At 45.4% G+C, this 26,086-nt stretch overlaps 5 protein-coding genes across 5 annotated transcripts; 2 read left to right on the top strand and 3 right to left on the bottom strand.

Moving 5' to 3' along the window:
• Position 1: 1 nt before the first annotated feature.
• Positions 2-12,874, bottom strand: jcadb (junctional cadherin 5 associated b). The gene is made up of 5 exons (XM_077723742.1): positions 12,742-12,874; positions 10,437-10,853; positions 5,007-8,636; positions 4,356-4,776; positions 2-443 (listed from the first exon to the last, which is right to left on the bottom strand). Exons 2-4 carry the CDS (start codon positions 10,775-10,777, stop codon positions 4,767-4,769), a joined length of 3,981 nt encoding a protein of 1,326 aa, XP_077579868.1. The 5' UTR covers positions 10,778-10,853; positions 12,742-12,874; the 3' UTR covers positions 2-443; positions 4,356-4,766.
• A 1,999-nt stretch (positions 12,875-14,873) lies between these two features.
• kcnj9 (potassium inwardly rectifying channel subfamily J member 9) lies at positions 14,874-20,932 on the bottom strand. The gene is made up of 8 exons (XM_077723743.1): positions 20,649-20,932; positions 19,187-19,554; positions 18,860-19,073; positions 17,996-18,197; positions 17,254-17,446; positions 16,983-17,180; positions 15,904-16,034; positions 14,874-15,392 (listed from the first exon to the last, which is right to left on the bottom strand). Exons 2-8 carry the CDS (start codon positions 19,476-19,478, stop codon positions 15,114-15,116), a joined length of 1,509 nt encoding a protein of 502 aa, XP_077579869.1. The 5' UTR covers positions 19,479-19,554; positions 20,649-20,932; the 3' UTR covers positions 14,874-15,113.
• A 276-nt stretch (positions 20,933-21,208) lies between these two features.
• eif3f (eukaryotic translation initiation factor 3, subunit F) lies at positions 21,209-23,290 on the top strand. The gene is made up of 7 exons (XM_077723744.1): positions 21,209-21,373; positions 21,646-21,716; positions 21,950-22,167; positions 22,237-22,328; positions 22,674-22,810; positions 22,948-23,061; positions 23,148-23,290. Exons 1-7 carry the CDS (start codon positions 21,262-21,264, stop codon positions 23,223-23,225), a joined length of 822 nt encoding a protein of 273 aa, XP_077579870.1. The 5' UTR covers positions 21,209-21,261; the 3' UTR covers positions 23,226-23,290.
• Positions 23,291-23,349: 59 nt separating this feature from the next.
• On the bottom strand, positions 23,350-24,459 carry LOC144201261 (MICOS complex subunit MIC26-like). Its single transcript, XM_077723745.1, has one exon. The coding sequence runs from the start codon at positions 24,323-24,325 to the stop codon at positions 23,681-23,683; it is 645 nt and encodes a 214-aa protein (XP_077579871.1). The 5' UTR covers positions 24,326-24,459; the 3' UTR covers positions 23,350-23,680.
• A 24-nt stretch (positions 24,460-24,483) lies between these two features.
• dnaaf6 (dynein axonemal assembly factor 6) lies at positions 24,484-26,052 on the top strand. Its single transcript, XM_077723746.1, has 5 exons — positions 24,484-24,879; positions 24,942-25,045; positions 25,129-25,225; positions 25,320-25,405; positions 25,599-26,052. Exons 1-5 carry the CDS (start codon positions 24,637-24,639, stop codon positions 25,726-25,728), a joined length of 660 nt encoding a protein of 219 aa, XP_077579872.1. The 5' UTR covers positions 24,484-24,636; the 3' UTR covers positions 25,729-26,052.
• Positions 26,053-26,086: the final 34 nt, after the last annotated feature.

Below are 26,086 nucleotides of genomic sequence, written 5' to 3'. Positions count from 1 at the left end.
CTTCTGCCCGGAGACATGACAACAACGATTTATATTCTTTCTTCTTTCATACAAAACAGGGTTTAAAACTTATTTCCAGGCAGCGAACGATTGTGCGTCAAAATGTTCGACGTATGACTCAATGTAAATGAGATTATTACTTCTAGACGTCCAATCTACGTTAATTATAATGCTTTCTTGGAGGATTTTTTTACCTCAATTAATACCCAACTCAACTTTATTGACAACAGGGCGTGCTACATCACGACAAACTACTTTAGGCATGAGGGGAGAAGAAAAATAAATAAATGAAAACAATGGCCGACCTCCAAGCGTGTCTGTCTGTCGCTGCCAACTGACTGGCCTGCCAAACCTTTCTGATGCTTTGATGGGACTTGAGGGGAGAACTACATCTGACTGGATCCCCGGGACCCTCTAATTAGTCTAATGTGGTTGACAAAAAGCTGCAAAAAAAACAAAAATATGACAATTGCATATGAAAGAGAAGACTTTTGCTCCAAGACACATGGCTGGAATGATACTACAATGGTTGGGAAAGGGAGGGTGCATATTTGGATGGAAAAAAAGCTTTTTTTGTTTGTTTTTTTTACTGAAAATATCCTAGTTTTGGATTAAAATTTCACCTACTCACCTAACGGCACCCCTTGTATGCTTTGGTCAGGCATTTTTTTCAACGGAAAAAGTTAGTCGTCATTGTGTCATTGGAAAAAAGCACAACAATATAAAAAACAGAAGAGAAGAAAAATTGCAAAGAATTTTATTGAATCATTGTTGTTCTACTGTGCTAACTGTGTGTGAGCAAAGCTATGACATCATCAATTGCTCTTTTTGAGACAGCAAAGGCCAATGGATGAGAAAAGAGGCATTTTCATGCAGAGTTTATTTGCCAATGGAACTGCAGTGTCATACAACAGTAGCACAATCAAATGACTCCATATTTTACTCCTCTTTTTTATGTCTAGATACAAAGATCAAAGGCGTGTCTTAAAGCAAACAATGAATGAGCTCTTCTGCTTTTTTTTTCTCTTTGACTTTACTCTAAAAATAGCTTTTAAATACTTGGCATAGTCTCGTAAATTAAACTATGAAACGCAAACGCTTTGCCCGTCGTCACCACCGCCATGTTTATTCCCTTTTTTTAAATAATTTAATAACTTTATGAGAAAGAAAAGAGCATATTTTTTCTCGTTTAGTTTTGAACCCTCAACCCTCTGACTTGCACTCCATGCAAGGAAGAAAAAAAGATGTAGAAAAAAGCACTTAAATCTCTTATGAAAATAGAAAATATTACAAGTGTGCATAATCACTGCTCATGTTGCACATCCAACTGTTGTACAAAAAAAATGTCTCTTTAGTTGGGGGGGGGGGTATCGTCGTTGACGTGTTAGCGCTCGCGTGCTAATCGCGGAGGGGGAGGGGGCTGTTCCTGTACGATCGGGGTGGGTTTGCGTAGCTTTTTAAAAAAAATGTCATTAAATGAGGAGTTTAGTTTGTTTGTCGCGCAAAAAAAAGAAAAACAGAAAAGGCAAAAAGTCAGCACTTTCTGCTACAGCGCCCCCAGTGGAAAGGACCGTCGCTGACGAGCAAAATTGCTCAATGACGTGAAAACAGTGTCGCGTATACGTGGAGTATTTGTTTTTTAATGCAGGAATTCTTAGGCCACAATTCAAAGAAAAATGATTACATTGATGTCATCTTTGATTAGAATAAAATACTTTTAAAGGGAAGAAATTGCTGTTGATTTTAGTCGGAAAAAAAACAATCCTGGCATAAGTTTTTTTTAATAGTTAAGTTTGAATAGTATTATTTGTGAGAACTTCTTTAGAAAGTTTTTTTTTGAGTAAAATGCCTTTCATATTCACAAACTAAATGTAATATGATTTTTTAAAAAAGTGTATATTATCCAGAAAGCTGTTTTATATGCCAAGATAAGGAACAATAACCGGAAAAAGTGGTATATTTTGTGTCGTTGTGTTTAAAAACAATCTTGGAGAATTTTTATATTCTAAAAAAGTTGCCCTATTAAAAAGAAAAATCTATATTAAAGGTCAATCTTGTTTTAGAGAAAATAGCAGCCCAAAAACTGGCGATTCCAATCCTAATCTTTTATCTTTTTCAATGTGGCCCTCAATTTTTCTTGGTACATTTGGGTAAGGCGACATGGAAATTTACAAGAAATGCCGAGACTCGACCGCTAAAATGCTACAAGAGTAAAAAGGCTACATAACAACGACAACAAGTCAATTTTGCCGCGTCTGTTATGGATGGACCATGTCACAATGCAACGCGGGCAAACGCAAAAAAACACACAAATGCGCCTCAAACAACGTTTTTTTTACAACCACTGTATGTATATATTTGGAAAAAACTCCCCCCTTCTCTTCACTATTCAAAAAAGTTGATCTAAAAACCCTGTATGTATTGAAAAAATCCTATGCTATATTCACACTCCTGTGTTTTTAGCTTTAGCATTGTAGCTTTTAAAGACGACTCCTTTTCCACAAACGTGTCAACATTGAGAGCGCAAAATAAAAAATATTATCATACAGTAATACCTCGACAATTTGTAGATGGACTAGCGCCGATTCACCACTTTGCGGCTAATATATGAAAAGTTTTTAGTGTCGGAACAATCATACAAACATGAAATGAGGGAGAAAAAAGGCAATAGTTTGTCACTGGCCACTAGGGGCAGTGTGTAGCTTAGGGAGTTAAGTATTAGGACATTTTCAGTTCAAATAATATGCAATAAACAGCATAAAAACATGACAGTTATTCTTGGAAACATACGAACCGCGATAAACGAGGTATTACTGTACTTGTATTTCATTGGATAACGACATGCTAATCAAACGAGTGGTTAAAAACATACAAACAAAAAACAACAACAACAAACGACGACATTGTGACGCACAAAACAAAATTTTCAATGTAAACGCACTAGAAAATGAAGGATGTTCTTTTTTTCATCATTAAACTCTATTAGACGCGCGGAGAACTCAAACTTTATGGCAAAAATACAAAAACGCCTCTTAAAACTTTTAAAATATACTTTAAAAATATTTTTTATACATTACGCAAACAGATCAACAAGGCGATGATAGGAAAATAATTATTCACTAAAATGTAGTATATAGCAATATATACAATGCTTAACATAAGTATTAGAGCGCCACCAAATTGAACACGTCAAATTGCTTGCTACTGCAACCAAGGGAATTTCCCAAATATGGGATAAAATAAAATTCTAATCCAATCAAAATACAAAATCTTGAATTTAGGACACAATGTCTACTTTGGAGAAAATTTGAGACTTTGAAGTGAGTAAATATGTGCCGTTTTGCATTGGTTGGTTTATAAGGAGAATTGCTATCATTAATGAGCCAAGGTTGCCAGGTATGCAAGCTGCAAATCTCCAAAGCAGCAAAAGTGTAGCCAATTTGAATCCGTTTTTTTTATGCGAAGCCAAATTCAGGATGATTTAACACACTAATCAGATAGGAGTGGCGCTCTAATCCAAGTGTCAAACACGGTATACACCCACGTATATACCACGTAAAGCAGCAGCCCAAATACCCTGACACCATGTCCCTGTAGAATGATCACACCACACGTTAAAAGATCACGCTTCCGACAGGTAGCTCCACTGCTCAGCTTATTTGTACAACAATATTGCTCTATCGTGCTTTCTTATTTATCTACCCTATTTTCACAACTATAAGGTGCACCATCAATGAATGACACGTTTTCTTTTTTTTCATATATAAGGCGCACTAGAATATAAAGGCGCCCTTATTTTGGAGAAAATTTAAGATTTTTAAGTGCGCCTTATAGTCCTGAAAATACGGGTATTTTCACGACTACAAGGCGCACCGCATTATAAGGCGCAGTGTCAATGAGTGACACATTTTAATGTTTTTTCCATATATAAGGCGCACTGGATTATAAAGGCGCCCTGTCTATTTTAATTAAAATTTCAGACTTTTAAGTGCGCCTTCTAGTGGTGAAAATACAGGTGAAATCTTCCATTATTGTGATAGAGTTGCTGTCAAACGTTATTGCTTCCTGAAGGTCCTAGCGCCCATTCGCTCACTATTCACCTGAAAGCAAGCTAACCGCTACGCCGTGGACTGAACGGTCGATCACGTGATTAGCTTAGCAACTGGGGGGTGGGGGCGGGGTTTCCAGCGACAGAGGGATCGTCGGTGGAGGAAAAAAAAAAGAGCACAATGTCGCCGAGTTAAAGAAAGGCCGAGCTAGTTCGGGAAATGAAAAACAGTTCTCCAGCCAAACGCGGTCGTTGTCGTTTGTTTTGGTACAGCAAATAAAAGCAAAAACCTTCAAATAATGCTTACATTCATAATGCGCCGATCCTCCGGTGTATTTTGCCGTCGTGGTCATATGCTTGGATGATTTGCATAATGTCTGCCAATGAGAAAAGCATCGGGAGGGGATCGTGGGGGGCGGAGTTTCGGGTCAAAGGGGGCGGGGTTTCGTTTGGGGCTCGGGGGACGGAGGGCACCTCCCTTTTGGCAGTGGAACAGCACTCTTCGGAGTCAAGCCGAGGGTGAGGGTGTGTACACAATGCTCTCGTCGGACAAGAAGGCCATTTCAGTGTCAAGAGATGAAGATGAAGATGAAGGCATCGTTCTAAGTTAGCTGGGCAGCCAGTTCACAGTGTTGGAGTGTGGAGCGCTAAAACCTCAACACGGGGACAAGGCGGACACGCCTCGTTGCCCCACGCCAGCACCACTGTGTCCCCGCCGTCACAGCGTTCTAAAAAGGTCACAAAAACAGTGTTACGTTATACCATTATGTTACCCATAGCACCCTGGTGACAATCTGTTCTAGCTACTCTATAGGTCCCACAAAGTATGGAGAAATAGGCTCAAGGACAGACATCTTGGAATTCCATCAATGTTTTTGGAAGCTAACTTTTTTTTTCTACACCGAAGTCAAGTGAGTGTAAGACTCAAAACCCAAGTCCCGGTTTCTTGCGGTCTTACCTGAAAGTAGACGTGTCGCCGTACTTGACGGGTTCTTTAAAGAGCTGACGGGATCCCGTGGCCTCCTGGTCTGGGTTCTCCCCGTCGATTTGAGGAGTGGCGGCGGGTAGTTCTTGAGAGTCCTCACCGTCCCCGTCCCCAGAGTCCGTGCTCCTGACGCTGAGGCGTCTCATGCGATACATGACGTCCACTTCCCGCATCCTACCCAAGCGCTCGGTGGCCACCCGGCCGGGAGAAATGGCTAGCTTATTCTGCAGAGCTTGAATACGATCGGGGACGGCGCCGCTTGGTCGCTCGCCCTCCAAGCTGAGAGACAACCTACGGTCCAGCTTGGGTACGACGGAGAGCGGCAATCTCTCGGGAGGGAACTCCGGCAAGCCGGGATGGTCTCGACCCGGGTGAGTCCACAGTACCAGTCTCTGTTCCGCCAGAGCCGAGGATTTTTTCTCTTGCTTGTCGTCCGCTATCTGGTCGAGTTCTAGCGTTTCCACGGCGACGGCTTCTTCCTCCGCCGACTCCGCCCTTTGACTCGGTTCACTGGAGTCTGGGGAACCCTGGACCGTTTCTTCAACGTCCGACGTGGACGTTTCCCTTTCCTTTTTGTCGTTATTCACGTCGGTCTCTATAAGATCCGAGTCTTGCGTCTCCCCGTCCTTGGCGTCCTCGGCCGGACTGGGCTCCGCCTCCCGCTGCATGGGACTTTCGTTGGGATTGACCGAGCTATCGGAGCTGTTCTCCTCGTGCAAGGGGGGTAGCGGACCCTGTCTCAATTGGTTCTCCATCTCTCTTTTGCAAATGGGACAATCTTCCTCCGAATCCATCTCTTGGGGATCCGTCGGATCTTGAGTCTGACGCAAAGTCTGGCAGATGTCTTCGTAGTCGGGGGGACTGGTCAGCGTGGAGGCGTCCTGCATGGGTTGTCTGTCCGCCCAGGGCACCTCGGCCGCCGCGCCGTTAGCCGTGGGGCTAAAGTCGGACAGTGGCGTCTGGATGGGTTCGTCCGTCAGGTCCAGTTTGACCGTCCTGCCGTCGTTGCTACGTCGACGCGGGAGATGCGGGACCACCCGGTACTCCCGGAAGCCCGACTCCCGGGGGGGAACGGGGAGTTCCTCCCTGAGCTGCTTGCTGAAGGTCACCGACTTTGTGGCCGGCCTGGAGAAGGCGCTCTTGACTTCCCCGTACTCGGGATCCACGGACCAGCTGACCGCACTACGTCGGAGACTACTGGGTTTGTTGAGAGGCTGGGACGTCAGGCGGATCTTGATGCGTTCCGGGATCTCCACCGGTCCGTCGGGGACCTGGCTGCTGGGTGCTCCCAGCTCCAGGATGTCTTTGTAGGCCTCGTTGAGGTCCTCGATGCACTTGTCCACGCTGGGTTGTTTGCTGTTCTGTTCTTTTTGCTGTTGTTGCTGATCCTGGACTTCTTTCTGAATGGCCTCCAGTTCCTTGACGGCGTCCCACGGGCGTTGGCTGACGATGGGTTTCAGCAGGAACTCGGGAACTTTGAACATCTCCTGCCCCGTGATTGCCGCCGCCGGTTGGTTGTCCGCATTTCCCGAGGGTGGCGCCGCCGAGCTCTTGTTCAGCTGGTTGGAGAAGGTGGTGGTCAGGGAGAAGGCGCTGTTGCTGGAAAGTTTTAGACTCTTCACCCCCTTGATGGGGAAGGTGAAGGCGGTACCGGCGGCGGTGGCGACACCGGGACTCTCTACGGGAGCTTCTGGGGCGTCGGTGGAAATGGGCTCATCTTGTGCTTCCTTGTTTTCGGCACCGGGCTTTTCGGCCTCTGGACTAGTTTGCGTCTCTTGGTCGCGGTACTGGTTGGCGGGCCAAGATCCAGAGAGCTTCAGTTCCTTGTAGTGGTTGATCTTAGGTGGTCTGCAGGGCAACTTTTTGAACATTTTACTACTGGCTCGGCTGCTGGTCTTGCTGCTGGCCATGCTACCGGTCAGCGCCTGCAGCTCGGCTTCGGCCGAAGATGTGCTTTGGAGACTTTGGTTGGTCAAGTGGCCCGTTTTGTTCTCGCTGGGACTGTCGGCCGGTTCCGGAGACTTCTCGTCGTTGTTGTTCTGATCGCGGATGGTAACCGTCGGCTGCGGGGTGACGGGGACGGAGACCAGACAAAATATGGTCTCGCTGAGTCGCTTTTTCAGGTTCTTGGACTTTTCCTTCTCGGGCGGTTCGGGTTCGGTTTTCTTGACTTCGGGTTCGGAGACGACCGGCGGCTCGGGGGCCTTGCAGGGGGGCGGCGGAGGTTTACCCAGAATAGACGAAGGGAAAAACTGAGGACGGGTGGGCTCGGGAGCCACGCCCTCGCTTTTTTTGGGCAATCCCCTGGCGGGCCACCGGGCGGCGCTGTCGCTTTCGCCGAGTATGTTCTTGCGACCGGTGTTATTGAGAGATTGTCCCTGTTGGGGAGGAAAGGCACTATCACTTATCGATTGTCCTAAAGTCTTAACGGACGGATTCTCCGATTTGTTGACGTTTCGGATCTTGTCGGAGTCGCCCAGAGAATTCCCGCCGGGCGGCCCCCCTGAGATTGGATTGCTTCTGACGTCTTCCAGCGGTCCTTGGCGGGCTTGACTCGGTAGCTCCTTGTTTGAGGACGGCGCCAGCTGTTTCCGGTACGAGAGCCCGCCCCGTTCCCCGCATTGTTCCAGCCACGTATCCCCCGTGTGCCTCACGAGCCACCTCCCGGGGTCCGAGCTGGGCTGCAGAGATTCCGACCTCCAGCGCAGGTTTAGCATCTCGTTGCGGTGGATGGACATGGACCTGGGGGGCGGGGCTCTCTTATAAGACGGGGGCGGGATGTAACCCGGGGGCTCCATTCCAGAGAGCGAGTGTTGTGCAAAATAGTCGTGTCGGAGTTCCCCGCCCCTGGAATAGAAAATGGGCCTATCTTTGAGCTTGAGACCCTGGTCGATAGCTAGCATTTCTGCGCTACTCCTAATCTGCTGGTGAATCTCGTACGAGGGCGGTTTTAAAGGCCGGCTGAACCTGGGCTTTGGTAAAAGTGCAACGTGTCCGCCCTGTCCCAGGTTCCGACCCCAACGGTCTCTACCGATGGCGCCGCTGTAGATGTAACGACTGTAGGGGCCGGAGAAAAGCGTGCTGCTCAACCTGGGCGCTCGGTCCGGCAGACTGGGTCTGGACGGGACCAGTTCTCGGCCGCCGGATCGGTCCGGGGACAAAACTCGGGGGAGAGATTGACACTTGGCTTTTGTGGGCGGGTGGAAAAAGACTTCGGGCGTCCTCAAGCGACAGGGTTCCAACGCCCACCGTTCCTCGTCCCCTTCCGACAACTGCCTGCCCAAGCCCACGGCGGGCCTCCACTCCTCGGTGCCCAAACTCTGACATTTTCGCTCCCCGGTCACCCTCAGTTGTCCGGGGGCGTCTTGGTCCCGGAGCCAAGAGATCTCCTCCCAGAGTTGCTGCGCTTGGCGCTCGGCTCGGAGTTCCTCGGCGGCGATGAGGGCCTGCGGTCTCCAAGCCCCCGCCGAGGCCCTGAGCTCCCTGCCGTCGGCGTAGTCCAGGAGAATGCTGAAATCTTGGCCCCGCCTCCTCCAGTAGGAGATATCCCTGTCGTCGTGGCTGAGCGGCTCCGAGTAGGTCAGACTCGGGACGTCGTAGAAACTGCAAAGACAAGAAGACTCGGTCTTAATGGGATACACTTGGTTTTAAGACCTACTTTTTACAGGTTGTTTTTGTTTTAGAGCACATGTGTCAAAGCTGCGGCCCGGGGGCCAAATCTGGCCCGCTGAATCATTTTGAATCACTTTTTTCTTTGTTTTTAGTTCAAAAATCATTTTGTAAAATCTAAAAATACATTTTAAAAAATCTAAAATAAACATTGTTAATTTTTTAAAATCTATAAATATATATTAAAAAAAGCTCAAATAAACATGGTTTTAGATGTATAAAAAAAACAGAATATTCAGGGCCTTTTGTTGCAAATTGAGCCACACCCTGTCCAACTCAGTCTTTTGTAAATCTGCTGATTGGTCAGAAGGCAAATGCTATTGGAATATCCTTTCCCCGGTCGGTCATCATGTGGAAATAATGGTGGGATAAATCAAGGTGCCGACGAAGCAATCGGCTGGCTAACATGTGACGGATGGCATTGATCTCCTTTCTAGGGTCTACTGTACATACTACGTATACTTCACGTATGTGGCGCAATGACTTTTGCACCAAAGTGCTGAAGTCAGCAAAGTTCCCCAATGTCCCTTAAAGAGCCAAATTGTGATGCTCGTGCAATATGAGCCGCATTTTTAAACGCGCTGACCTTTTTCTAAAGACTAATCGTCAATAGTGCACGTACGTGTCCAATCCAATGACGGCTTTGGCTCGTATACCGATATGGATATGGCACCGTGAGATATGATATCGTGTAATGTATGAAGAATGTACTCTGACATGAACACGCCCGAATGGAAGAGCCAATATTTGTGTCTTCAACGCCATCCCTCCCACTTGTACTGAATTGGACGGCGGAAGTGCTTTTTTCGACATCTATCGGAAAGAGCGCAACACGTGTAAAAATAACCCCGACAAATGAATCCAAATGAATGAAGAAGGCGAGAGAAAGCCAGGCAGCCAGGCAGTCAGAACATATGCTGCCGCTGCTGCTGCTGCTGCTGCTGTAAGGGACGCACGCGCTGGGGGTGGCTTGGGCGGGTGGGGGGTGCCGGCGCACACTTGCCCAGCAACATGCTGACATCACAGAGCACGTGCTGGGTGGGATTCGGCGGGCCCGTGTTTACGCTGGAGTGACTGCGCGCTACCTTTGGGGGTTCCGGCTCAAACTACGTTTGGGGCTTGACGTCCGAGCTGCAAAATGCATCGCGCCTGTCGCCGGACCGCCGGCCTGAGATATGGCCGCACGGCTGCTGCGGGAATGGAGGGTGGGGTGGAGTTGGGTGGGGACTTGGAAGTCGGGGGGCACCCGCAGTGCAGCTGGGAATGCTGACGGTGGGAAAAAAAATGGGAAGTCTGGTGGGGGGGGGGGGGATAAAAATTAAAAAAATGGGAAGTGAGGTGGGTGAAAAAAATGGAAGGGGGGGGGATAAAAATAAAAAAAATGGAAGATAAGGTGAAGAAAGTGGGGGGGATGGGTGGAAAGTGAGGTGAAAAAATGGGATGTGGGGGGGAAAAAGTGAAGTGGGGGGGGGTGAAAAGTGGTGCGTTGGGGGGGAGTGAGGTGAAAAAATGGGAAGTGTGGGGGGGAAATGAGGGGGGTGGAAAGTGGGGGGGGGGGGGGTATGGAAGATGAGGTGAAAAAATGGGATGTGGTGGGTGGGGGGGGGTGTAAAGTGAGGTGAAAAAAATGTTATTTGGGGGAAAAAAAATTACAAATGGAAAGTGAGGTGAAAAAAATGGGAAGTGGGGGAACTTTTTTTTTTTTTTAAAGTAAAGTGTAAAGTGAGTACTCACCCACTGTCGGTGGCCAGCGAATCGCCCAAGGGTTGAACATCCCCCAGAATCCCCATGAAGGCCTCCTTCCTCCGCCGTTCCGCCTCGTTGACGTCCGCGTAACCCTTGAGGGGCGCCGGCCTGCCGCCGTACTGCCCGGCGCAGCCCGCCGAGGCCCCGCCTCTTTCCACCTCGTAGCCGTTGAGCGCCGCCGCCGACGGTGCCCGGCCCGCCCGGCCGTCCAACAGGAGCTCGCGTTGGCAGTCGGCGGGCCGCTTGTCGTAGGGGGCGGACGCCGACGGCGGCCCGCTCCTGGGCAGCTTGTAGCCGTGCGAGATCAGCAGGTCCTCCACGCTATACATGGCGGGAGGGGGAGGGGGGCAAAAGGTCCAGAGGACGGCTCGCCTTATGCGCTGTGCTGCTTAGCAGAGGCCATCGCTTCAGGGGAACACACACAAAAAAACACAAATTTGGTGAAGTTTTCACCCAAAAAGTCATTTGATGATGACATAACGGGTGAGATGAAGACAATCTGGATAATTAACAAGTTGAGGGAGCGCTAAATCTCTCCCGTTATTTTGTCCCATCTTGACGTTTTGTTCAATTTATGGTGCACTAATGAACATTAAGCTCTTTTCTTTTGACTTTCACATCAACAACGAGACATGATGTGATTCAAATGACAATTTCATACGCCATTCACGTTTTTTTTTACTTCATAAATTGCTTTTCCAAATCCTCAAGGTTTCTTATTGTTCATTTAGCATTGAAAAACATATTCCAAAGTATAAATGACACCATTTCAAAGTTTTAGGTTATATTACATGAGTATATATCTAAAACATTGATCTGACTGATAGCAAAAATATAGTTTATTGCTCCTAAATGAAACTTTGACCAAGTTTAGTGAGGTCATTTGTGAATTCTTCATTCCAAGATTTCATGGCAAGTTTTATTCTTTAGCGTTTTTATTTCCCCAAGTACATCATAATACAATACAACACGTTTCTGTAAACTTGAGATGGTATAAAAAATCATATGCAACATTGCAAAATGGGCAATACATTATGATCACAATATGATGCAAGTAAATCATAATCATGAAGTAATACCATATAATACAGCCCGTCAACCAACCCGATTCTGACACTCCTACACCACTACACTATCATATAATGTGGAATGAATGAAATCTATGATACGATTGACAACAGTGATACGATCAAATCTTACACAATTGGATACAATCTAATCTAAGGCAGTTTACAATAGAATAAGACTTAAACATTTGGTATCTTTTTCAGGAAAGGAGTTGCAGCAAATGCACGGCCAGTCAATTATTATTGTGAAGTACATATCCGACTCAGCCTGGAAGTGAAGGGCGGCGACTGCACCACAAGAACAGAACAACTTATCATCAACTACTCCACACAATTCCTCCCTAAAGCTGATGGAAAGTGAATGCACCACTCCATTGACACAATATCATTTAATTCCAACCTACTAACTTTGCATAGCAACAACAAAACAGCCCACTTTTCACCACCCCATAATTCCAACACCCCCCACTCCAAACTTCTTAAAGTATGTCCATTTCAACATTTTAAACTCTCCGAAAACTACCAACGGGTCACACAAAGTTGACTTATCATGTACATGCAATAAATCCCATGTCTACTTCACGTGTGGCTCGGAGCATATAAACACCTCCAATACCTTCTATTGATTCCCTAAAGTAACAAACGGACATTCTTACGTCCTTGAACGCCTCTTCGTTCTCCTGCCATGAATGAAACACGTATCATAACAAACCGCTATCCATAATACATGACGCCTGCGGGCTTGCACATGCCATGCTATGCTATATGCTATATGCTACTATGGCGTGCTATAGGATGGGGGCGCCGCCGCAATATGGCAACATCATGAGCCCTATCATCATACCTGCCTGGAGACAGCTGCGTGCACCTGCGGTTTAACTTGCACATGCGGACAGGCGACGACCCAACCCTGGTCGTGCACGGAAATCCGTCTCACATGCACGCGCACACACCCGAAAAAAACAATAATAATAACAACAAGTCAAATTACGAAAAGGAAGCAAGCCAAAAAAAAACGCGCAAGTTCTAGCTGCGCTAAAAACCTCGAGTGTTTACTGACGCGCACGCGCACTCACGCACGCACATGCATGCCTAGCAACCCCTCCCTAGAAACCATGCAGCCGCCGGTGGGCTGCGCATCATACGGGTGAGGTAGAAAAAAAACGCCCCCGACAAAAAAAGGAAGATACTATGTAGATATGTAGATTTTTAGGGTGTAAACCTACCTGGCGAGATGCGGGCGTGCGTGCGGGCGTGCGTGGACGCTCGCTGCGGTTCGGCTGGCTTGCTCACAGAGCGCGGAGCCCGAGCCGAGCCGAGCATGCCGATTGGTAGGCGGGGAGGACGCGCCGGTTGCTGGCTGCAAAGGACTACATGGGCTCCCCGAGACACACGCGGGGAGGGAGGGAGGAAGGAAGGAGTGGGGGAGACAGGGGGGGAGAAAGAAAGGATGGGTTGGGCTGCCTGCAAAACACACACTTTTGCAGACCAACTTTGGTGCCTGCCATTGACAATGATGGACGTCTTCTTGAACTAAACTGGGAGGACTGGCTGGGAATGAGCATCTTTTAGTATGACAAAATGCATTTTGACTGGGAAAGCAGTGGTCTTTAGGTGGGTAATGACAGTCCCAGGGACCCCAATTTTAGGGGGCCTTTAAGATGTCAAAGTCATTTTGTGCGGCCTGGGAAAGTCAATCATGAATGAGCAGATTTGAAAAGAATGATTCGTGTACTCACCTCATGATGAGTGCACATTTCTTGTCTTAAGTAGTATTTTTGTCAATATACTTCACCGAGAGTACTACATTAGCATAGTTTTCGATTTTTTCATGGCATATAAGAGTAAACAATCCAAAGTAAACACTTTTAGTCAAATATAAGAGAACAAAATATGTTATTTGAAACATTTTGACGTGAAAAGATGTTGTTGTGACTCCAAGTCAGGAAGAAAAAAACTCAACCAGCTGAACTTTGTAGTTAATCACACTTAATTAAAGTGAAAACAGGTGCAGGCTGACTCTGATTCAACCCAAGTATGAAGTTCATTTCGAAACCCCCAAATAGTGAGCAAATCCTTACAGAAATGTCATTTTACAAACAAAAAATATACCCATTTTCTTTTGGTAGAGTTTACCGGACGCTCACCTCCCTTGTAAACCCCGCATTCACCCCTTTTCCTCCCCTTGTTCTATTTTTGGACTGAACAGGTCACGGATGAGTGTTATTTTCTTTCTCCTATTCTTTTTTTTGCATGTCATTCATCCAATCGAGAGTCGACGGCAAGGTCACTTTGCACGTCAAGGTCGCCGCAACCATCGAACGGCAACGCTTCTCGGCAAATGTCACTTCGGAATGACCTCCCCTTTTGGACGTTTCCTTCCCAGCACGCACACACACATACACACACACTAAATGTCTAAATACACACACGTTGCCACACAATTTCTTGTCCCCATCCCCGGTTGCCTAGGAGACAGCTGATGGGGTCCCCGTCTCATAAAACAGCACCAATAAGGCTGCATGACAGCCAGGCTGAGTTTTTAGCGTTGGTGAGTTTTGTCTCCCTCTAGTGGTCAAATTGAAGAAGTCACCCAGCTGTGATTCTGCCTAGTAACCCAATGTGCTGACTTCTCCTGTCTGGCAGCAGCAGCACCCATCTTGACAGATAGATATACTACAGAGGAAGCCACTTATTCTGGAATATATTTTATTCTAGTTGACATATTAATATCTGATATAGACTATGCTTGTTATTAAAAGCATCAAGTAAAAAGCGCCACATTGACACATGGGAAGAAGCAGGCAGTTTAGATGTGACTTGAGCGTTGATTTCTTAGCAATAGCCTATGGATTTTAGGTTTATTTTTGGATCCAAGTGCTAAACACAATTCACGTGGAACAACTAGAGTGTATCAAGGTCTACTTTAGCATTAGATAGCTTGTCCGGATCGCATTGTGTAGTTTCAAGTGTTCACTAGAAGGCCTTATGAAACAAAAAAGTATCATGTCGAAAAGTAGTATCTGGCTTTTCAAACGACCATTTGGGATCTAATTGCCACCATATTGCACTAAGCGTCCCATTCGGAATGTCTTAAACAAACAGTGGTACATATTAGCGAAGTCCATACAATTTTGAGAGCTAGTTTCAACAGTAGATTTTTAGATATTAAACTCTCTCGCATGAATATAATTTTGAGAGCTGATTTCAACAGTAAACTCTCTGTCATGTTGTCAAACGCCCGGGCGACCAAACGTCCGGGCGACCAAACGTCCGATTACCGTGTGAACCAATCAGCTGCTTCCCAGCCTCTCATGTCCTACCTTCCCAGGTCATCACCGCCATTTTGTTTTTTTTTGTCAACGTTCAGAGTCGTTTGCAAGACCTTTGTCTTCATAAGACGTTAAAAAAACCCTTCTTTGTTATGTCTATAGTCTATTTAAATGTCAACAATCGACACTAAAGTAGAATAGCAACCTATTGAATCCGTAATATAGGTGGGTTTAAAGGCGGAAATGCTAGAAAGAATGAAAGAAATAAAAAGTCCTTTTGCAGAGATACAAACAAACCATGAAGGTCTTTGTAAACAATGGGTTATCTAGGCCTCGCACGCTGATTGGATGCTGCCGTTCGGCTCGCCCGGCAGCGGCGGCGGAGCGCCCACCACCTCTGTCATTTCGCCCACCACGAAGGTGGGCGCCTCCCCTTTGCCGTTGGCGGGGGCGCTCTGGGACGCCGGTGCCCGCGACTCCTTGTCCCCTTGCTGGACGAGGGTGGGCTCCTCGTCCAGCCGGCTGGAGATGGACCAGTAGAGGTGAGCGTCCAGCCTGGCCGCCGCCAATGACAGCTCTCGGGCCGAACAGGAGGGCGTGTCCACCTGGAGGAAGATCCATTAGTCCAGACATGTGTCAAAGTGGCGGCCTGGGGGCCAAATCTGGCCCGCCACATCATTTTGTGCGGTCCGGGAAAGTCAATCATGAGTAAAGTTTCTGTTTTAGGATCAAATTCAGATGAAGAGTATAGATGTATATTACATTTCTTGATTTTCCCCCTTTTAAATCAATCATTGTCATTTTTTATTCCATTTTTTTCTGTGTTTTTAGTTCAAAAATAATATTGTAAAATCTAAAAATATATATAAAAAAATGTTTTAGATCTATAAAAAACAGAATATTTAACGGGGCTTTTAATCCAGTACTTTTAATCCATTAATAAAAAATATATATATATTTTATATTTAAAATGGTCCGATGGATATTACATTTCCTGATTTTCTCCCTTTTAAATCAACAATTGTCATTTTTTAATCCATTTTTTCTGTGTTTTTAGTTCAAAAATCTTTGTAAAATCTAAAAATATGTTTTAAAAAAAGCAATTTTTCTAGTTACCTCAAAAGTATGATGGAAAGCGCCATAGTCGATGTCGAAGAATCCCTCGGCCAGGGACATCATGGGGCTAAAACGGTGACCCCATTGCACCTCTTCGGCCAGGTAGGAACTCCGGGCCTGGCACGTCATGCCTGACACACACAATCACAAACGTTTCGGTCTGAAAAAAACTTATTTTAAATATTCTCTGCGGCAGAGAGAGAGAAAAAAACATGTTGCCGAGCGAGGAAATCAATATACCAGCGTTTCTTCCCCCACTGTCAAAAAAATAGCCCTAAACTTTTATCTTAGTCTTTGGGGAGTCTTTTAGCGCAATGCAATAAGCTAAAGAGCTTTGCTAGGCTACATCTTTTGCAAGCTTTAATAGCACTTTGAATTACGACCACCGTAATATGGATTTTTTTCCCTTGTACTGTTTCGGGAGATAAAGGGATGAAATTACCATTGTAGTTGTAAAATAGTGATTGATATTTTGAAATATGGCCTTTTTCAAACAGTGGCGAGAATCATGAATGTTATTGAATGTTTTTTCAACAAATGACAAAGAGCTAAAGTATGGTGAAATGTCATTTGATAGCAAACTACGGCCCGCGGGCCACATACGGCCTGCTAGGCTTTTTAATCGGGCCGGCTGACGTTGTCCAAATGTTTTTTTTTTCTCCCCAAGATGGCGCCGTCCCACGTTAGCCAGTGGCTGTTGTTCTGTCCACTCTTATTTGTTTTTTTATGTTTTACAGCCCCTCTAATATTTTTAAATAACATTTTAATATTTCTTAATACATTCCTTTACTTACTTTACTTAGTACTTTTTACTTTAATGATGAGTATGTAAATACTTTAGCCCTTTTTTCTGTTTCTGTTTCATATGTACTGTTAACGGATGCACTTTTTTATATGTTATGGTATCTTTTTCTGACCCCGCCCATCTGTCAAATGTTTAAAGTCAATGTGGCCCGCCCCCGGGCCCAAAAGTTTGCCCACCCCTGATCTATACTGTATTAAGTGTCTGTAGATGCCACATTTAAATGTTGTTGTCTTTCCTTTCCAGCATCTACGAGGGTTCCATTCCGTGCTCTCACCTGTGGCTTCCACCATTCCTTCCAGTATGACCACAATCTCAAAGTCTTCCTTCTCTAGCTGTGCCTGCGACATGTCCCAAAAGGGCGAGGGGGCGTCGATCTCGTGGGAGATGACCAAGGGGGAAACCAGGAAGAGGCGGTCGTCGCCCGTCTCGAAGCCCACGCTGATGTCCGTCTGGTCCAGAGGGATGAACTCACCTACAAAAAGATCATGTGGAATGTCAAAAATACGAACGTGCATCATTTTGCCAAGGTCCTACAAGCCGCTCACCCTCCTGCGTCTGCTTGGACTTGATAAGCTTGGCCCTCATGTTGGCGCCCACGATGTGCGAACTGCGAAGGTCGCCCACCCGGAACATCAAGCATAGTTTGTCGTCCCTCAGCGAAATGACGGCGTGCTTGGAGAATACCAGCGTTTCGGCACGCTTGTTGGGCTGGGAGATTTTCACAAACATGCAACCCACCTAAAGGCAGTCACAGAAAAATATTCAAACACACCATTGCAATCCACCGCGGGTGTCAAAGTGGCGGCCCGCGGGCCAAATCTGGCCCGCCGCATGATTTTGTGCGGCCCGAGAAAGTCAATCGTGAGTGCCGACATTCTGTTTTAGGATCAAATTAATTTTCCCCATTTTAAATCAATCATTGTCATTTTTTAATATTTTTTTTCAGTTTTTAGTTCGAAAATAATTTTGTAAAATCTAAAAATTTATTTAAAAAGCTCAAATAAATATCTATAAAAAACGGAATATTCAGGGCTTTTGAACACAAAAACATCTAAAAAAAAATTCAATCAAATTTTTCTTCATAAAATCGAGTTGACGTTAACGCTGAGAAAAATGAACAAATAAAACAAACTTAACGGGAAGTACGCCAACAAAAAGGCGACATAACCATGGAGAGAAAATACTGGCACACAGGAAAACACGGGCTTTAAACACACAGACATGGATTGATGCAATGGTCATCTAATTTGTACTGTGAATGGAATAATTTGTCCGATTTTGTCTCACCATGAAGGCGTTGACCATTGATCCCAGTATGGCCTGCAGCAAGAGCAGCATGGTACCCACGGGACACTGGTCGGTGATGACGCGGTGACCGTAGCCGATGGTGGTTTCCGTCTCGATGGAGAACAGGAAGGCCGAGATGAAACCGTTGACGTTGTTGACGCACGGCGTCCACGTCTCGTCCTCCAGGTGGTCCAGATCGCCCCTGAGACCACAAAATGACCATTTTGACCATTTCTAGAGTCACACGCTAACACGTTTGTGATAAACTAGCGTTTATGACATCATTTCCGATGAACCCAAGAAGGCTAATCCATTAAAGTGCCCTTGATTTATGTCATGTGTGTCTTATTTGGAGACGCGTCGGTGGCCGAGGAAGACGTCGTTGGCCGTGGGCCGATGCGACGAGGTCGGGATTTTTACGAGGAGGGTCGCTTAGCTAAGTGGCGTGCAGATTCGGGAGGAAGTGACACGCACGTTGTCGTATTGCCAAAATTGCTGGATCATCAGATTTTTTGTTTTAGCCGTGCTGGTGAAAAAAAGCTTTGGTTGGGGGATCAAAACGGGTGACGCAATGTAGTCATTTCATTAAAAGAACCGCTCGTGTTGTGTCGATCTATTAGTCGTGTCTGGCGATAAAGAAGACGCCGCAAAACAAGCGCAGATTCCGATTGTCTTCCTTCGATGGAATGCGAATTCCAATTATAAAATGTATACTTGTGATTACAGACATAAAAATGTACTTTATTTTTCTGTGTATTTGATTTACTGTGTTGAACGGAGAACTACTTTTAATGTTACTTTTACTTAAATTGAAAATTCTTTTGAATTGTCATCATAAAAACAAAGAATTTGAGGTAGGCTAACCTGCAGTAGGCGATGAGGTACCAGATGGCGCCGAAAAAAAGCCATGTGACGGCGTAAGCCATGACGAAAACAAAGAGCGAGCAGCGCCAGTTGAGGTCCACCAAGGTGGTGAAAATGTCCGTCAGGTAGCGATAAGTCTCCCGCATATTCCCGTGCTGAACGTTGCAACGCCCGTTCTTCTCCACGTAGCGCTGACGCTTGCGCCGTGCCCGAGCTGAAACAAAAACATACATTTACACTAAGTATCAACTACATAAATAGGGGGGTGCTGGAGCCATTTTTCAGAATAAATACCATAAAAAATATTGTTGACAGGCACTGACTCACCCCATCCAAATCGCCCTCTCTCTTTTTCCGGTCCCTGGGTTTTCTTCCTGGTCTGATTGGCCGTGGCCTCCCGCTCGGCCATTTTGGACTGAAAGGAGCGTTTCACCTTGGTGGCGTCGGCGGTGATGACGTGACCCAGTTCTTCCGACACGTTGAAAACGCCGCAGCCGCCGTCGGCGGGCGGCAGCGGGGCTTGGGCCACCGCCTCGTGCTCGCTTTCCGTCTTGTAGTCCACGGGCAAAGTCAGCGAGTCGGGGCGCGGCGGGGGCAGGACCGAGTTCTCCACGGCCATGGCTTGTGTGTGCGTGTTTGATTGCTGTTATTGAAATTTCACTCAACTGGATGTCGGTCGGACCAGAATTTGTTTGCTGAAACATGAGAAGAAAAACAGGCACGTCAACTTATTGTTCTCTCAAACCCAAGCACCCATACCACCCGGGTCACAATTTGTTCCAGCTGCTGCCCTCTGGCATACTCTATAGGTCCCACAAAGTAAGTACAAATGGGCTAAAGGACCCCTACTCTAAACTTGCGGTAGCACGACATATGATCCCTTCTGTGTAATAACTTCGGGGTGAGGTAATATGAAAAGACACTGGGCGGTGATCTCCCTCCTACTGGCTGACTGAAGGTAAGTGAAATACAGATAGAGGTAAGTTATGTATTCATAACGGCAGAATGCCAAATTACAAGTCCGAAATTATCACTTATTTGTTTTTTTTTGCCGAGAAAACGCACCTTATGCAGAAGCACTACCAATTTTGTCATACGCAGTTTCTGGGTATGATGACAATTGGGCTTTTCTCCAGACAAAGCCTATGTCCGATTATTATTCATGGAAAAATACCAAAGATGACAATTCATTGGATCATAACACGTAGCCATGTTTACATTAATATCAAAATGAATTGGAGCTTTGCGGATATGTCATTAAATGAATCAAACTTTGAAAAATAAATATTGTTTCATTCGTTTTCTGAACTGCTTACCCTCGGAAATGGTTACGAGGGGTGCTTGAGCCGATCCCAGGAGGGATACCAGAGTACCCGGAGAAAACCCATGCAAGCCTTTCCGTTTTTGGGGTTTTGTTTTCTTCAAAACTCCACATTTTATGACATTGTAGATGCTCTATTTGTTTGTACCTTAAGCATTGTGGCAAGGGCAATTTTGCATGTTTTATACAGCAGCTGTGGAGTGTGCGTGTGCGCGTGCGTGTGTGTGAGCGTATACGTGTGTGTGCGTGTGTTATTTTCAATGTGCATTAGGCCTACGTACGCAGGTGTCTTACATAATGTACACAAAAAGGCCATAATAATGGGATCCCTATCATTACTCGCGATTCTTTGTATACAGTAAAAAAAATGATTGATGTTATTGCAATGACGTTGACGTACGATCACAAATTGGCAACAAATATTACCATTGGGCCAACAAAAGGTTTATGGATCATAAAACAGCTCACCTGATGAGTTTAGCCCCTCATTTGAAGATGAAGATGGCTTTCCGTGGTGTGGAACGGCGTCGCTCCATCTTCGGGATCCATCGCTTGCATGCGTTCCTCCTCCTCCAAGAACCTCCGAGAGGACAAAAGAAGTCTCACCGGGAAACGGATGGCCGACGTCCGCCTTTAACAGGCTAGCGTCGCGTTGGAGAGAAGCATTCAGTCGCGCACGGATGCGGAGGAGACGCCAGGTGTCGTCAGTCCAACCCCGCTCCCCCCCTTTTTTAAATTACAATTTATTTAAATGACATAAATATGTCCACTTCGCACTTATGAAGATTCTTCAATGCACCAAAATATTGCATGGAAATTTACCGTACACTCATCTGCCCAAACATTTTTAAACACTACTAATACAGTATGATAAAAACACAAATACTACAAATAACATGACTAAAATACGTTTATGTATTCGCATCACATTGGTGTTTTAATTTAGCCAGTACGTATTAAATATTTTCCGTGTTATACACGCTCCGAAGCAGAAGATGGCGATATGCTGTTCATGTAGCTAAAATGCTAAAGACTTTGACAATGATGGAAACGAAGAAGACGTTTCTTCCTTTTCCCCAACATGTCGGTTTTCGGGCCGGTCGTGAAGGTTCATCCTGTCGTCCTCGCCTCTATTTGCGACTCGTACGAAAGACGAAATGAAGGAGCGAGCAGAGTCATAGGCACTATTTTGGGTAAGACGCTAGTTTTTCTTACTAAAATTCGAAATTGGCTTCATCGTGGTGGGCTCACTCGAATTAGCATGTTTGTTGCTAACCATGCATGCTACGTAGCTGCCAGGCAGCTTTCCTTGACGCTATACCACATTTCTATCAATTTCTCTGATCTATTATTGGCTGTCGTCAAATCGAATTGGGCATTCAATATGGATGGTAACTTTAACATTACGTTAGCTCACACGTTTAATGTGTTTTACCCCCAATATATGTCTTCCTACCTGTTCCAGGTACCATCGATAAGCACTCGATAGAGGTGACCAACTGCTTCTCTGTACCCCATAATGAGTCTGAAGATGAGGTACGTAGGCTTGTACATTTATTTATTTTTTAAGAGTGATGTCATCATGCCCTCCCAAAACGCAGAGCTAAAACAAACAAAAAAGAAGCGACATTACTGTATATTGAATCATTGACTGCCGTTGGGTTCCCAGATGGTGCTATAAATGACAGTAAATGGGTCAAATATTTCAATTTCTGCAATAGATTTTTTGTTCCATGGTCATTAAGCAACACAAACATCCTTCTCACTAGGTGGCCGTGGACATGGAGTTTGCCAAGAACATGTACGAGCTCCACAAGCGGGTGTCTCCATCCGAGGTCATCATCGGCTGGTACGCCACAGGCTTTGACATCACCGAGTACTCGGTGCTCATTCACGAGTACTACAGCCGCGAGGCCACCAACCCCATCCACTTGACTGCCGACACGGCTATGCAGAGTGGCAAAATGAATATCCGTGCCTATGTCAGGTAGGTCGCTCATTTGCTCAAAGGTTTTTATACAAATAAACACATGCAAATGTCTGGTATTTTGCACAGCGCGCAGATGGGCGTCCCCGGGAAGACGGTCGGAGTAATGTTTACCCCCCTGACGGTGAAATACATGTACTACGACACGGAAAGAATAGGGGGTAAGGAAGACGGATTAAAAGACTCACAATTGCATGATTAAATCTAGCCTCTTGATTGGATACATCTTCTCTTACACAGACATCTTTAAATGTTCTGTCTGTAATAGGATTGGCAAAAATTATTTTGATAGTCAATTAACCACATTATTTTTGCCATGAGTCAACTCAATTTACGTTTACCGTATTTGCTGGACTATAAGTCGCACCTTGGGTATAAGTCACAGTATGCTAAGAAAAATATTGCGACTTTTAGTCTGGAAAATGCAGTAGATGTATTTTATCTTAGCATTCTGTTTATTCATCCTGATTAATATATTTTTTTCTTGACTCTATTCATGTCTTAAGTGGACCTTCTGCAAAGGACACGCATCACCCCCGGTCGCACCAAGGGCCTGACGTCCGACCTAGCCCAGGTGGCTAGCTCAGCTTCCCGTGTCCAGGACATGCTGACCACTATGCTAGCATACATCGAGGATGTGCTAGTAAGTCGCAGCAGACTTTTTGTCAATTGTTGTTATTTTTTAAAATTGTTACCCTTCTCCATGTTGTAGTGAGTAGAGATAAACTGCCTATAGAATTTCTATAATTCCTTTAAAAATGTCCTTTTGTTTCACCTCAGTCTGGGAAGGTGACGGCAGACAACAGTGTGGGTCGATTCTTGATGGATCTGGTCAACAAGGTGCCCACCATCACGGCGGAGGACTTTGAAAACATGATCAATTCCAATATCAACGTACGTTTATGTTCCATTTCATGTCTTCAGATTAATTGATAGCAAAATGCATGTGAAGATCCACCATTTTGAATGTTTCCTTGCAGGATCTCCTGATGGTGACCTACCTGTCCAACCTCACCCAAGCGCAGATTGCCCTCAACGAGAAGCTGGTGCTGCTTTGAGGCGCAGCTATTTAATTTTTTAATCACATTTTTTGTTTGCGCAAATGAATAAAGGGTAAATATTCTTTGTAGCGTCATGTCAAATCAATTGTGATAATATTTTTTTGGTCAACTGTTACCCAAATCATCGTGACAAAGGCATTTTATTTATTTAAATAGGATATGGCTTACATTCTTTCATTGTATTCAAGCAGTATTGATATTTAATTTTATAGTAACAAACATATTGCCTCAGAAGATTGGGAAATAGACATTTTTAAGCACAATAACAACAAGTAAATGTTTTTGGGAGTAACATGGTGAACTCTGGCTACCCAGATTTTCATTTCCGTATGTTTAATAATTATTTTCAGCATAAATTATACATTGCAAAAGTCCAACCTGAGTTTTCTTGTTACAAAAAGTAGGGCAGAAACGAGAACACCATATTGTCTTTCTTCATCCATTGACGACACTCAACGTTTCCCCTTGGAGTCGCTGCCCGACTTGACCTTTTCACTCTCCGGCTTTAGGATTCCCTCCACGGCGGCGTATCCACGAACGGCACCCTCGTACAAGGCGTCCCCAGCGGACCTGGCGATAACCGCCGCCCGATCCGGGTAATAGAGCGAGGCACTTAGAGCCACCAGGGCCGCCGGGTAGATGACTCTCTTGACCCGCGAGCGTCTGCCGAGGAACAGCCCGAGCACGCCGGTGAATCCGATAACAGCAGCCCGCGCGTAGAAGTCCCCCGGTGGGTCTTTGAGGAAGGCCCAAGCGTCGCCTCCTTGCCGGGCAGCAGTCTCCACTTTGGGTTCGACGCGTTCGTACGTGGTCCGGCACCAAGCGGCGTACGGCTCCGCCAACTTCCGCAGGGTGGCGATACCCTGCTCCAGGTGGCCGGCTTTCGTCTCCTCCGGCGCCGTTTTCTCGACTCGCGGGGCGGCGTACACCGACAAGTCGTCCCGGTTCAACTTGGCTGGAGGAGACTTGTTGGCTTCGGCCGTGGCGTAGGCGGTGGCCGGCCACAAGGCCAATCCCCCGGCCATGAGTCTACCTGTCACCTTCAACATGATCCCCGATAGCCATGAGTGACCCATACGGCGTGTCAGGAGGGACATTTTTCCTCAAGGCACACGCGAAAAAGTCCTCATGCACGACTCATTTGCGTTTCTCGGGATGAAATATCTATGTTTTTCAACTACCTCCGAGTTTAATGGAGTAATTAAGAGGTTTTTATCAGTGTAATACAAGTTCATCGAACTAGCTAAACATGGGGTTTTGCTTTCAACGTCACTTTAAAAGACGTTCGTTTTTCGGTGACGTCACTTGTTTCCATGGTTACAGCGGCGTCTCCAGGGAACAACAGTGCAGCACAAAAGTTAGGAGTTTATTCAAGGGGGAATATTCCATCAATATCTTCATTGAAATCATGGAACAACCTCAAATTTCATCCGTGCATCATCTTCAGGCGCTTTCTGCCTTACTTTCAACTCAAGAAGAAGAGGATGATGATGATTATGGAGTAAATATATATTTTCCCTTTCTAGTGGTTGATTTCTTCATTTGCCAACTATATTCTCTTTTTTTTCCCCAGTGTGTGTCTCCTTATTCCAAGATGGGCCCCGGACACATTGGCCCGCCGGCTAAAAGTGAAAAAGAAGGTCAGATCCTGGTAAAAAAATAACAAATAACGACCATAACGACTCGTGTTATTATGTGTGCACTTATTTAGAGTCGTCGGTGTACACAAAGAAGGACAGCAAAGACGTATGGTGTGAAGAGGAGGTCGCCGAGGGTCCTCAATACGATGACTTCATTGACCCCAGGCCAAAGCCTGAGTATGGCCATGTCGCAACACAAGGAAATGTTCCTGATCTACACAAATTTAGTCATAAGTCTTTTTTTTTGTTTATTTTTACAGATATGAAATCATTCTAAAGCAAAGCGTCGGCACAGAAGACGTCTTTTTAGGCCTCGGGAGAAAAGACCCCTCATCCATGTGCTGTGAAGCAATGCTGGTATAATCACAATCATCACTATCAGTCAATATATATTATTTTAGATATTGTAGAAAATCTTTCTTCATCTTTCATTCATATTCCAAATATTTAGGTGAAAATCAAACTCCCAGACAGCAAAGCATCAGATGTGACTCTGGACGTAAAAGAAAAATTCCTTGACCTTCGGACACCAAAATAGTAAGAAACATTTCTACAATTTTTTACTTTTCTAACGCTCACAAGCTTTTTCTGGCATTTCTGACACATTTTCTAACTTAAAACAACCCATATCCTCAACTATATCAAATAACTGTACATTGCTTAATATTCTTTAGGTTAAATTACACTGCATCAACGGTTGATTTTGACAGCTTGTGTTTGAACATTCCAGTAGGCTGGCCCTCCATCTCCCTCACCCGGTCCACCACAAGGAGGGCAAGGCTCACTTCTTCAGTGAGAGGGAAGAGCTGGAGGTGACGCTGCTCATGAATCGTCCTCTCGATGCAGTCAACATGCAGTAAAACCTGAGATCTTTGCGATTGAACCCAGGCCATATTTTCCATAATTTCTCATTTGACTGCCACTTAACATAGAAAGGTTGATTTCCTACAATTTGAATCAATTTTAATGATACCACCACTATTCCCCAAAATTTGGGGTATATTCTGTTGTAAACTGCAGCTTTACTGGTTTCATAATCTTTCCTAAATGTTTTCATTTTTATATGGATTGTATTCTATATATAATAGAATGGTCTATTTTCTGCCTCCTTGTCGAATGTCAAATGTTTTAGAACCGCATGGTGGAGAGAGGCTTTAAAAAATAAAGTTGCTTTGTAACTTTGAGTGCTCATTTTTCAGACAAAAATGTATTAATGAC

This window comes from Stigmatopora nigra, chromosome 9 (genome assembly GCF_051989575.1).
Source record: "Stigmatopora nigra isolate UIUO_SnigA chromosome 9, RoL_Snig_1.1, whole genome shotgun sequence".
NCBI lineage: Eukaryota > Metazoa > Chordata > Actinopteri > Syngnathiformes > Syngnathidae > Stigmatopora > Stigmatopora nigra.
The sequence above is the reverse complement of the archived record's forward strand: the minus strand, read 5'-3'. Positions and strand labels throughout refer to the sequence as shown.

Coding starts and splice junctions, on each gene's coding strand:
- jcadb (XM_077723742.1), bottom strand. CDS start 10,777: ATGTATAGCGTGGAGGACCTGCTGATCTCGCACGGCTACAAGCTGCCC. Junction 8,637..10,436: donor TCGCTGGCCACCGACAGTGG/GTGAGTACTCAC, acceptor TTGTCTTTGCAG/TTTCTACGACGTCCCGAGTC.
- kcnj9 (XM_077723743.1), bottom strand. CDS start 19,478: ATGGCCGTGGAGAACTCGGTCCTGCCCCCGCCGCGCCCCGACTCGCTG. Junction 17,447..17,995: donor CAATGGTCAACGCCTTCATG/GTGAGACAAAAT, acceptor GACTGCCTTTAG/GTGGGTTGCATGTTTGTGAA. Junction 15,393..15,903: donor CTTTCCATCATACTTTTGAG/GTAACTAGAAAA, acceptor ATCTTCCTCCAG/GTGGACACGCCCTCCTGTTC.
- eif3f (XM_077723744.1), top strand. CDS start 21,262: ATGTCGGTTTTCGGGCCGGTCGTGAAGGTTCATCCTGTCGTCCTCGCC. Junction 22,168..22,236: donor AATATCCGTGCCTATGTCAG/GTAGGTCGCTCA, acceptor TATTTTGCACAG/CGCGCAGATGGGCGTCCCCG. Junction 22,329..22,673: donor CGACACGGAAAGAATAGGGG/GTAAGGAAGACG, acceptor TCATGTCTTAAG/TGGACCTTCTGCAAAGGACA.
- LOC144201261 (XM_077723745.1), bottom strand. CDS start 24,325: ATGTCCCTCCTGACACGCCGTATGGGTCACTCATGGCTATCGGGGATC.
- dnaaf6 (XM_077723746.1), top strand. CDS start 24,637: ATGGAACAACCTCAAATTTCATCCGTGCATCATCTTCAGGCGCTTTCT. Junction 25,226..25,319: donor TGTGCTGTGAAGCAATGCTG/GTATAATCACAA, acceptor CCAAATATTTAG/GTGAAAATCAAACTCCCAGA. Junction 25,406..25,598: donor GACCTTCGGACACCAAAATA/GTAAGAAACATT, acceptor TGAACATTCCAG/TAGGCTGGCCCTCCATCTCC.